General features: G+C 31.9%; 1 protein-coding gene across 9 annotated transcripts in view; it reads left to right on the plus strand.

Moving 5' to 3' along the window:
- Window positions 1–13,042, plus strand: part of BRINP3 (BMP/retinoic acid inducible neural specific 3) — a 390,180-nt gene that overhangs the window by 30,865 nt on the left and 346,273 nt on the right. For 2 of the 9 annotated variants that reach the window (XM_054524133.1, XM_054524153.1), the window contains exons 1-2: window positions 4,052–4,695; window positions 9,027–9,051. The exons of 6 other annotated variants lie outside the window; for them this stretch is intronic. In XM_054524133.1, coding sequence (XP_054380108.1) covers window positions 4,614–4,695; window positions 9,027–9,051 — 107 coding nt within the window. In that variant the 5' untranslated portion in view covers window positions 4,052–4,613. Of the gene's footprint in view, window positions 1–4,051; window positions 4,696–9,026; window positions 9,052–13,042 lie in introns of those variants that run through there. One more of the 9 variants, XM_054524142.1, reaches the window with a different exon arrangement.

The raw sequence follows: 13,042 nt of genomic DNA on the forward strand, positions 1-13,042 counted from the left end.
TACTCAATTTGACTTTATTCTAACCCACAATGAAAAATTTTAACATAATAAATTAAATATATCCTTATTTTAAAAATTCTCAAAAATCTTAAGAAAGCAAATTTAAAACTAGATATCAAGAATACAAATTTAAAGAAATCAATTTAACTGTTCCCTCAGAAAACTGAGAATTCAGTTTTAATGGTACTACATACTGTTTTATTTTCTAAGGATATTCAATACAATAGGAAATTCTTTCATATTCCTTCAAATTTAAGTAAAACAAAACACATAAAAATTTAAAAACATAAAATAGTGCTCTAATTATTTTAGGATGGTCTTACTTTTTTAATATATACAAATGCACACTAAAAAGCCTACAAGTATTCCACCTAAACATTTGAGGTATCTCTTGTGTAAAGCTTTATAGGTTTTCCCTCTCACTTTTTTGTGATGAGTATGAGTAAATTTTATGATCAGGCAAAATATTAGCTGTTATTAAAACATTAGGATGAGCTATAATTTATTTGAAAAGTCACTTAAATTATGATTTACCAGGGTTATTTAAGCAACAGTTAAAAATAGAGTTAAAATAATGAAACATAGTTTCTCCTTTGAGCCTTAGCACTAATTTTTAAAATAATTATAATGAAACATCTTTGTATGTGAAAGACAGACTATAACATACGTCAGAAGTGTTTGGGAATCAAATCTATATGTCGTATATATATATAGAGAGAGAGCTATAGGGAGAAAGAGAGACTGCAAAATGTGTGTGTGTACGTACATATATATATTTTATATATATATAGTGCAAAAGGTGTGTGTGTACATATATATCAAACGATATTTAACTCCAATCTCTTTCCCTTTTCCACACTAGAAAAGGGAGATTGGAATTATTTCTTATTTAAGAAATTAAAAAGAAATGAATACATCTTATTTCTAGTGTGTAATAAGCTATTCACAAATATATATATATATAAGATGTTCAAAAATTTTGGTTAAAAAATTACACTATATATATATACATATACTATTTTACACTATATATATAGGGTAATAGTCTGGTCTATATCTATCAGTCCCTACTAGAAAAGGAAAAGAGATCGAAATTAAATATTATATTTTCATTATGTAATTAGTACTTTCATGTTATCTTATTTACTCCTATAAATAGCTGTAATAATTTCCATTTTACATATTCACAAATAAAAACAAAAACATGCTGAACTTTTGTTTGCCCCTCATGTCCCTGAATTTCTCTTTCATGTATGATATTGCACTAAAATCACCTTCTAACTTAAATTATGAATACATGGAAGACAGAACATTTTCATCTTTCTGTTTTATTTATTTAATTTTATGCACTTTTTCTTTTTATTTCTATCTTTCTATCTGTCTTTAATTTCCTAGAGCAAGCCAGTTGTTCACCCATCAAAGGCACTGGCTTTGCATTTGGATATGCTGGATTTAAAGACCAATGCGCATCCCAATGAAAATACTTCCTCTTGACTATAAGCAAGGAGGCATGCATTTTTTTCAGTCTTTGACAAAAACCAGCAGTATTCACTCAGTTTTGTAACTTAATTTCTCAGACCTCAGTCTCCTCATTTGTAAAATTAAGGCTGCACTAGATCTCTGTAGATCCTTTGAGCTATAAAGTTCAGTTTTTTGGATATCAAAAGCAAAATGGAAACATCAGAACAAATAGGTTAAAAGCATTAAAACAAAAGTATACTGTGGTTAATTCTTATATCTGCATTTATCTGCCAAAATCACTTACAAATACTTCTTCATAAATAATATCGAAGAATCGCTTATACTTTTCTTTGTGTATATTGGAACATAAATTGTGTAATTACTTATCTTTCCCCCACCAATCTAATTTTTTCCTATTTCTTGTATGTTATATTGAAGAAGCTATAGTAAGAAGGACGCTTTTTACCCTAGTTGGTTGGTTTGCTATAAATCACTACACTAACTGTTAACACACTTGGTGCAATGATAAATTAAGAGGCGTATTCTAGGTAGTGATTTTAAATAATCATCAAAATACATTAATAACCAAAATAATTTGAATATATGTGTTCAACAACAATATTGCTATATTTCTAATTTTGAGATTAAACCATATAATAAGTTTTAATTTTTGTTATTTAATTATAATTCACAACTGAAATATACAGTTGCCATTGGGAAAATTTCAGCCAGAAATAATATAGAAATATAAATAGTTTAGAAACTATAATCCACTGTCAGAAGAACCAGTTCTTAATGAGAATTGTGTATAATCATTACTATAAATTAAAAAGATGTGCTTTTGTAATAATTAAAGCAATTTATAAGTAATAATTTTTAGTTTAATAGTGTATTCATGTTTGTTACTATTATAATGACAAAATAAACAAGATTGCTAGTTAACACAATTATTTACAGAATAGGAAACAACAATTATGATGTTTTGGCATTTAAACAAATACTTTATTTGATTATTTTTCTCTGTCTAATCCCATTTTGCCAAGCACTCTAATTCTTCATTTTCATTATCTCTGTGGTCTTCTTCCAAGTGAAATTGCCGGAATTATCAGGCTTGTTCTCTTTTGTTTTCACTCTTCTGGAGCTTTTGAATTGCTAATATGTATTTTTTTAATGGGCACCATCCCAAAAATGTGAATTTGAAAATTAGAGGAAAAAAACTGGGTTTTAACACTTCGAAGTGTTCCCTGACATTTTTCTTGAGGGTGTGTGTGTGTGTATGCACGTGCGTGTGTGTATGCGCGTGTATACTTAAGTGAAATTTAATGAGAAAAAAGTGATTTGCATTATGATGTTTCTCACTAAGTTACAAAAGATTCTAAAATTACATTCATTATGTCCTTTCTGCTTTTATATAAAAATAAAATAGCAATGCTAATGACAATATTTTTTAATCGAGTTTAAATAAATTAGTCGTAAGATTAAGTTATAATATCTCTTTCATTTTAATAAGCACCTGTGAATGAAAGTAAAAGATTAGACCCTCATTTTCAAATTGTAGTTTTAAAGTTAAAGCTGAAATGTGTACTGAGTATTTATGGTTTATAATAGGTTTTAATTTATCCAATATCCGTAATTAGACCAATCTTTATAGAAGTAGCAAGTTTTTCGGTTTTTTGAAATTAAGCTGCCTATTTTTTTAATTTCCCCAAAGTAAATTTTTTAACTTCCCCATAATTTTCAATACGAATTATAGTTCCATAATCTGCCTTAGGATGTAATAATTATCCAGTAAAATTCAGCCTCTAAAAGAGTCTTACACCAATTAATTAGTAATATTTGTTCATGAACTTGCTTCTCTTACTGACATGATATGTGATAATATAAAGATGTTAAAAAATGTTGGTTGAAAAAAATTACACAAAGGACGTAAGTATCTTATTAAATATTCCATTCATTTATTTCTCCAAATTTCCCGGTAAACAAAGGCAATATAAAAAGCCTACTATTTTTGGCTGGGCGCCGTGGCTCACGCCTGTAATCCCAGCACTTTGGGAGGCCAAGGCGGACGGATCACGAGGTCAGGAATTCGAGACCAGTCTGTCAAATATGGTGAAACCCTGTCTCTACTACAAATAGAAAAATCAGCTGAGCATACTGGTGCGCGCCTGTAATTCCAGGTACTCAGGAGGCTGAGGCGGGAGAATTGCTTGAACCTGGGAGACGGAGGTTTCAGCGAGCTGAGTTCCAGCCACTGCACTCCAGCCTGGCGACAGAGCAAGACTGTCTCAAAAAATAAATAAATAAAATAATAAATAAATAAAAAGCATACTATTTTTATATAAACAAACCTAGGAAATATATTAGTAAGCCATTTTATTTTAAATGTAAAAGCTAATAACTGATTATTGGTATGAAGAAAAGTTCTCTGAAATTTGAGGAAAGAGACTTTATACCAGTGAATGGTTTGTAAACTTGGGAAACAGCCTTTGTACACAAAAGAAGAAAATTGGATTTAAATAAAACACACCCCATTAAAATTCATTCCAGAGAACAAAGGGATTTTTTTTTTTTTTTTTTTTTTTGAGACGGAGTTTTGCTCTCGTTGCCCCGGCTGGAGTGCAATGGCACAATGTCGTCCTCTCACTGCAACCTCCTCCACCTCCTGGGTTCAAACTATTCTCCTGCCTCAGCCTCCCGAGTACCTGGGATTACAGGCATGGGCCACCATCCTCCAGCTAATTTTGTACTTTTAGTAGAGACAGGTTTTCTCCATGATGGTCAGGCTGGTCTTGAACTCCCAAGCTTAGGTGATATGCTGGCCTTGACCTACCAAAGTGCTGGGATTACAGACGGGAGCCACCTCGCCTGGCTGACTGTTCATGTTTTATAGCAAAGTTCCTGTCCACGTTCCCAATCAGGTCTGTTTATAGAAAGAATGAAGCTTGCTTAATTCCGATTGGTCATTGCAGCTGAGTCCTGATTGGTTGATACAAGTTGAGCCTTGATTGGCCAGGGTAGGTAAGTTCTGATTGGTTGGTTTCCAAACCCCTAACTAGAAGTTGCTGACAGATGTTTCCAACTGCTGGTGGTGGGGGTGGTTCACCTCTCAGTTTATCTTGGCAAGGATAACAGACATTGGTCTGGCAAGCCAAATGCAGAAAGGGAGGTCCTGTGATACTTTTACAACATCTTTCTGGGAATGCAGAGTCTGTGACCCACTGCTCTCTCATGCAGGTATGGCTGCCTGGTTCTGTTTCAACTTTGAACACCCCAGTTTGCCGGAGTGTCCATTTTGTTTGCCAGTAGCAGAGATACTTTAAACTAGGGAAAGGGAATGTTTTATACTCTTCAGTTCCCTTTAAAGATGCTCAGAGTTCTTTGAATATTTTCTTTTCTTTTTTTTTTTTGAGACGGAGTCTCGCTCTGTCGCCCAGGCTAGAGTGCAGTGGCACGATCTCGGCTCACTGCAAGCTCTGCCTCCCGGGTTCATGCCATTCTTCTGCCTCAGCCTCCCGAGTAACTGGGACTACAGGTGCCCGCCACAATGCCTGGCTAATTTTTTATATTTTTAGTAGAGACTGAATATTTTCTTTTAGTCAAGATACAGAAGGCTGGCCAGGCGTAGTGGCTCACGCCCATAATCCCAGCACTTTGGGAGGCCGAGTGAGGTCAGGAGTTTGATATCATTCTGGCCTATATAGTGAAACCCCATCTCTACTAAAAATACAAAATGTAGCCGGGTGCCGTGGCGCACGCCCATAGTCCCAGCTACTTGGGAGGCCGAGGCAAGGGAATCACTTGAACCCGGGAGGCAGAGTGTGCAGCGAGCCGAGATTGTGCCATTGCACTCAAGCCTTGGGCAACAAAAGCGAAACTCCGTCGCCAAAAAAAAAAAAAAAAAAAAAAAAAAAAAGATACAGAGGCTTCCACAATATTTGAAAGTATTTCACTGTTTTATTATTAAGGCACCTATACCTCAAACCCAAAATTACATACACACATACACACACACACACACACACACACACACACACAGAGGCATGAAGAAAATACACACAAAGTAACCACACACATTTGAAGAAAATACACACACACACGTAATCACACACACACACACGTAAGTACCTTACTTGTTTTATTTAAATCCAATTTTCTTACTTTGTGTCGAAAGTATGTTAAGTATTTACGTGTGTGTGATTACTTTTTGAGTATTCTCCCTTCATTTACACATAGGTGGAATCTACCTATTCTCTTCTCTTTTGAAATAGTTGAAAAGAGTCAAAGAGAATGGCCTGGGCTTTGCATATCCTTATTGTGATAGACAGTTCCCTGGCTGCTCATTTAAACAGATATTAGTAGCTAACTAATTAAACTACTTCTCTTGTCAGCCAGAAATTAACAAAGGCTTAAAAAATTAGCAAAATCTCTGTTTTGCTGTGGCCTTATTTGCTGACGGTCTTATCTTAAAGACACACACAACTATTTCCCAAAACAGAATAGAAAATTAGATTTAAATAAACATACCTCATTAAAATTCATAAAGTATTTTCTCACGAAATGTAATCTTTCAAAACTTAACCATTATATGAAAGTAAATTTTTAAAATACAACAGTAAGTTTAACACTCAGAATACATTTCCACGTTTATCAATTAAAAAAGCAACAGACTATAATCCTTTTTTGCAGTGAGCGTTTCAGGATTTAGGATTTTGTTTTTTTTCCCAAACAAAACAAAAGATTCTAAAGATTGAAAATGACATTAAAATTTATCTACTCAAAGTAATGATGTTTAACTCATGCTTTCTAATTCCCATTTATAGTATAACTGTCAAGTGATCATCTAACCATTCTTTAAATGTTTCAAATTACTGGGAACAAACCACATTCCAGAGTGTACCTTCTAATCCTATCCCAATTCTATCTCTTCAATGTTTAATCCAATGATAACACTCAGACTTCACATTACTGTTCTCTTTTATTGAAGTACTATTAGGGAGAACTAGATTCTCCTACTCTTGAGAGCATTGCATGTGTCCATATCTCATTAAAAATAATAATAACATATTTGACCCATTTGAGAAATCTGTCAAGAATTTTCTTTTCTTGAAAATTATACTCAAACATACTGGTTTATTCCAAATATGCACATTTTAAAGGAATAGCTCCTACGTATTCATTTGCATCACTGACAAATATCTTAGCAGAATAATAATAAAAAATGTATCCTCAATTAAATAATGAGAAACCTCCAATAATTAGATAAATTTCAACTTTTTGTACAGGTTCAAAGCCCTTTACGTAAATTGCTAAATTCCAAAGCTTTGAAACTGAACCATTTTCTTTTAGCACATTTTGCTTTGAAACCTGCCCTGACTTGGACAGATGTGAGATATAGTTTTTATTTTTGTATTGAATGCAGATATTCACCTTTTATTGCAAGGATGCTGATGTACTTGATTCTATGTTACTGCCTTACATTCCATTGAAAATATTACATAACATACACTGTGTGTTCCTCATTTCTTTCTAAAATATGGAAAACTCTGAACTCTGAAGCACATTTGACTTCAGGGGCTTCAGATACAGCACTGTGGATCTGTATAAATTTCTAGGTTTTTTTTTTTCTAGCTTCTCTATTAGGATATTATATTTGACCAAGTCAAATGTTGCCATAACATTCAAGTATTTTACAGAATACTGACTGATCTTGTTGCTTTATTAGTTTAGCAGTCCCATCTAAGGAGAAAATAAGTGAATTTCACTATTTGTTTTTTTCTTTTAATCTAACTTTTAAAGCCTATAAAAATACAATCTAGGACCCTCGTTTTCTTTTTTGTACATTAGAATTGTATTCTAAAAGATTTCAGTTTTTTATTAGAATTGTTTTCTCATCAGTACTTTGCAAATGTTTACTTAGGTTGTGACTTTGTAGTCCTCATAATTCATTGATAAGTTTTTCAATCTTTTATTTTCCAATTGACTTCTAACAAGTTAAATTATTTATTTTTGTATTATCTCAGTTTAATCCAGCTCATTTGGACTGTAGAGGTGAGGACAACACATAGTTGGATAGAGAGATAAGTTGACATTGTAGAACTGAGGTTTCATGCTTTTATCGACCATTTACTCTTTGTACAAATGTATGAAATTTTATCAGCCTTCTGTGTCTTTGAGTCCTCATCTAGTAAATGAAGATGACAGGGAATTCTCTAAGTTTATTTCTCACTATGACATTCCATTATAATTAAGTTTTACTGGTCACTTTTCTGACATAATCTATTTGATAATGTTGATATGTAGGATAACATCACTGTATATAGAAATTAAAAGTTTCTAAATATGCCGTAGAATTGACTGCAGGTTTTATTTCTTTAAGGTCAATACTTAAATTGTTTTGAGTATAGTTTAGTGATTTACATAATTATATTGAATGAACACTGTGGCTTAACATAAAGATATCAAATTTTTCTAATTTCTAAAATTCATATGTAATTTTCTTCAAGATAAGTCCTATTTGCTTGTAAAAAGAGAAACGATTCAAATAATGCAAGAGACATGAATAAAACATATTAGATGGTAAAGAAATTTCCATTGTTGGCTTCCCATAGATTATATTTTTAGCAAATCATATGAATGGATTTTCTTTTATTTTACAAAAATTACAGATAGCTGTTTCCTATAATCGAACTTTATACAATCAATGAATACATTTTATACTACATTATACCTTTCTAAAAATCTGATTTTTGATAACTGCTGAAAGAAATACAGTCTGTTATGTTAGCATATCTTATATTAAAGTGGTTATTCAAAGTATTGTTCTGTGAAAACTAATGCACTATGACTAGTTCTTCCCTTTCAGTCAAATCAAAATAATCAAAATGAGAATTTAAAAAACTTGCCTACGACATGTGAACTTATGGCTTGAGTCCTGTTTTTGCCATTGTTTATGAATGCTTTATTATAGGAAAGAAAATTTATTATTGACATTATAAGAGGTTAATATAATATTACTTAAAAACTCAAATTTTCTACCTCTATTTCTGGCATCTGTTAAGAATTAGGCTCACATTGCATTCTCTTCCTTGGCACTGTTCACGGTTTCAGCTTTACTGTATAGACCTTAGGTTATCTGTCTTCTACTTCTGGCCCCAGTCATGCCCCTTAATTAGATCACCACACAGCTCAACATCTTTCTACCATTAATTCATTCAAACACTCATACACATACACACACACGTACTCTTACAGACCTTCTTACAAAAATTTGGAATTAGATGCTGTTTCTTCTGCCTTGGAGTAAAATTTTGATCTGGTTTTTAAAGACATGATTTATTTGGTTAAATATAAAATAGTCTTATGCCATGCTTTTGTTATTTAACACTTCAAAATTAAAACTGGAGATTCAAACCAAAGTAAGGCACTGAGGTTATACAAAAAACACATTATATTAATTGATTAATTAATATACCCAGTTTCAGTTGAAATACTCTTCATTTTCCCTTTATTCTACTATTCATATGAACATTATGCCTACTTATGAGCAACACTTTTTTCTCTCCTAGGAAGAGTGGAAGATAAGAGTGCAGGGTAAGTTACATTTATTTTTATGTCTGTTGGCCTGCATTGTATCAGAGTCAAAAGGGAAGAAACATACTCACCTACACCTCTCCCCTTTTGGGTCTTCTCCCACATAGACACACAACTCTGAAAATGACATCATTAGACACAGTAGGTAGAAAGAATAAACTTAAATCAGAAAAGAGCTCTTTAATTTCTACTCTGTCATAGGCAACTGGGGACAAAAATGAAAATAGAGAGGCCTGAAAATACTAGTGGAATATCTTTCTGGGGTCTGAGATTGAATCCTGTGAAAGAGAACAACTTCCACAATAGAGGTGATATTAACCTATCCTTTACTCTTCCTGTCGTGTCACTTAATCTACATTGATAACTGGTAGTGTGTCACTATTATGGCATCTTGAGAGGGAACATTTACTCTTCCTTGGTTAGTGCCTTTCTCCTTATTGTCAAGGGTAACTCTCTGTTCACCTTTGCATTTTTGCTTGACACAGCACATATCTCAAACTAACATGCCATTCACTAATCACTATGGAATTAAATTTAGTGTATATCAAAATTTTCTAAAGTGGGAACCTTTGTGAAAATTATCCAGTGGCTTTAATATTAAGATGCTTATGTATTTCATATAAAACATCCTCAAAGTCAGCATAAGCTACAAGTCAAGCTTCATGATGACTTTTTATAGCTACAGTATAAGTTTCCCCAAAGTCAGAGTCAGGAAGTTAATTTTTTTGAAAATGCAATTTTGAAAATTTTATTAATTTTGTGACCATTATATTATCCTATTTTACATATATCGAGCGAAGTGATGAGAGATAGAGAGAAAAACTGTTGATAGTGTTATTTTATATCTAAATAAATAAATATAAACCTAAAAATAATATTTGAGATGATCTTGTATAATATTTTAGTTATTTTTATAGTTTTTAATTATAAAAATATTTTAGGTTTTTTTATAATTATTGTCAAAGCAGCTAAAGGTTACATTTAATATTGTACAATGATTAAAGAATGATTCTATAGTAACTTTTGGGATGGGAAAATATTTTATCCGATTTCAGTTGAAATACTCTTCATTTCCTCTTTATTCATTATTCCCTATATGGGAAGATATTTTAGAGATTATTGGAATCTTCATTTTACAGTTTTGATTTTATTGTGAAATCTTAAGGAGTGAAGTTATAATTTTTCAAATTACCTATACATAAATATAACCCACTGATATTTGTTTTAGAATTACTTTTGTAATTATACTATATAAATTATAAGGAAAAATTTCTAACAAAATCCCATAGAACGTTATCTTTTGAAATATTAACTCCTTAACTCCTCTACAATATATGTTATATTTTACAAGTCTATTAACATAAAAGTAAATGGATTAATTGCATTTCCATGTATTTTTAAACAGTTAAATTATATACCAAGAAGTCATTAAACATTTTCAAAGGTAAGCATAAAAATTACTTAAACAAATAATGAAATTGTTGAATATTTACTTTTCCAAATTACATCAAGACAATCTGTTGATAAGACAAAGCTGACTTTATTCTTACCATGGCACGTGAGTGTATTACCATAATAGAGACTTTAGTAGTAGGGCAGAGGGGAGAAGGGAAAACTGAAACATTAATTGAGGTTTTATGTTTTTTTAAGTGGATTTATTAATGTGGGCAATGTAAGACTTCATTAGGATTAGATAAGGACCCTGGATATGATAGTTTAGGATTACTGGACAGAGCAAAAGAAGGATTAAGTGAAGTTATTTGAAACTTACCTTCCTAGGCAAGAATTTCCTGGAATGATAAAGTTAATGTCGATTAAGATGTTAATGTAGACAGTAGGTTGTTTGCATGGAGATTGTTTGTGTCTCACAACTCTGTGGTTTTGTTGGAAATGGACAAAAGCCCAAAAAGTTAAATAAATTGTCCAAGGTCTTCTATCTATTTTGTGGATAAAAGAACTAGAAACCAGGTATTTTCACAAGTAAAATTTCAAAATATTTCATATTTTGATTTTTTGCTGAAAAAATCCATGGAAGTCATTTACTTTTTAATGAAAATATGGTAATATAAAAACCACCATTTAAAGAAGGCTCCAGTTTAAACAATATTTATTATACAGATTGCTTTGAGCAATACTCAGGTGAATATTTGCCTTCATAAAATGGGCAGATATTGTAAAACTTATGTAACTTATATTGCAATTGCTTTACGTATCTGATAGTATTACCCAAGGCTATATGTTTGTTGACAGTAAATGTAGTATCTTGTTTATTATTATAGTTTCAGGATGTAGCACAAAGACATGTGCATAACATATGCTCAATAAATACAATAATGACACAATAAGAGCTTCCACCAGATGGCACCCAGTGTCTGTAGTTCAGATTAACTTATCTGCTTATTTTCAGCTATGGTCAATTGAGCCAATTGAGTCTCATGATTCTATTTGCTTGATATGATTTTCAACCAGGCATATTTCCTACATTTAATTATTTGTTATATTGTATGAGATGAATTATTCAGATAATTTTATTTAAGGATAGACATTTTATGTAAGATCATTTTTAAAAAAATGATCATAATGCACTGTTATATGTCCCACATATTTGCTATTTATAATTCAAAAATGATAAGAGATGCAAATTTGGATCTCCTTTCACTCTTTTTTTGGATCTTATAATGTAGCTTGAATAAGTTTGTCCCATAGGTATGGGTGATTTTTATCTAAGAAGATGGTGGGATTATTGTCCTTTTCTAAGATTGTTGACCACATATATTTTAAGATCCTTGGCTCTGGCGTTGTCCACCTATGGTTTGGTTCATTACACTAATTGCTCCCTCTTTGACCTTTGGTTAATCCACATAAAATCAGAACAGAACAACAACAAAAAATATGCTTCTGATTCAATTGTCCTTTAATTCCCATTTGTCTATATCTAACTAGGCCAAATGATGTCCTCATATTCATGCATATGTTAAAATATAACTTTAAAAATAGGGTATAATTATGACTTTCCTAGAAATATGAAATAAGCAGGGCAAAAATTTTATTTAACTCATTGATGTGGGACCAGTATTATAACTGGATCGAAGGATAATTCAATCAGGAATACTGAAGTGAATTCACAAACAGATGGGTAACTAATTTACTCCATCATAGGGAAAAAAATGATTCTCTCCCTACCTTACAAAATCTATTTTGTCTATGGACAAAATCATTTGCATTTTATCAGTTACCTAAAATTCACAGGGTTGTGAAAAGCTCAAAGGCTATGGGAAGTGCAGCCTCCATAAAATCATATAACCAGGGTAGATGTGCTTAGATTATGCCATGTGTCTCCTTTCTTTAACAATAAACTTGTCATGCTACAAGTATGGTACTCCAGGTAAGGTTTGGTTGTACAATTGATTTTGAACTAAATCCTGGTAAGAAGGAGGACAAGTTTTTATTTACCCATACAAATAAGCTTCTTGCTGTGAAAAGTAGAGACAGCAGCAGATTTTGAATCCTGGGGTGCCAGTGAGAATTAGATGTCATTTAAAAATGTTACATTTTAGTTTACAAAAACATACATCATGACATTGTTGTGGGTTAAATAGTTTATCTAGAAGATTAAACATTAATATAAAATAAACAATAATTCTAACCAACTAACCATAATAACATTTTCCTAATTTGTTCACTTATTCCTATATAATTATTTTTTGGTCTGCTCGATCTTGTGTTATCAATCTCAAGAAGCTCTCCCTGCCTCAAAAAAAAATGAGTTCTGGAAATCCTGACACGGTTCAGTGATATAATCTGAAAGTTGTCTAAGTGATGTCTATTCAAAAACCTCTTAGCCAAATGTCTATTTTTTAAAGTGTCAAAAGTTTGAAGTATCTAGCTCAATCTTATTCCACACATTCTGGCTGGTAGTTTATATACCTTTTTCAGGCAAGCATCAGAATAAAACAATATTTGTAGAGGATAGAGATTTAAAATGGCTGTG

Source organism: Pongo abelii, chromosome 1 (genome assembly GCF_028885655.2).
Source record: "Pongo abelii isolate AG06213 chromosome 1, NHGRI_mPonAbe1-v2.0_pri, whole genome shotgun sequence".
NCBI classification, from domain to species: Eukaryota; Metazoa; Chordata; class Mammalia; order Primates; family Hominidae; genus Pongo; species Pongo abelii.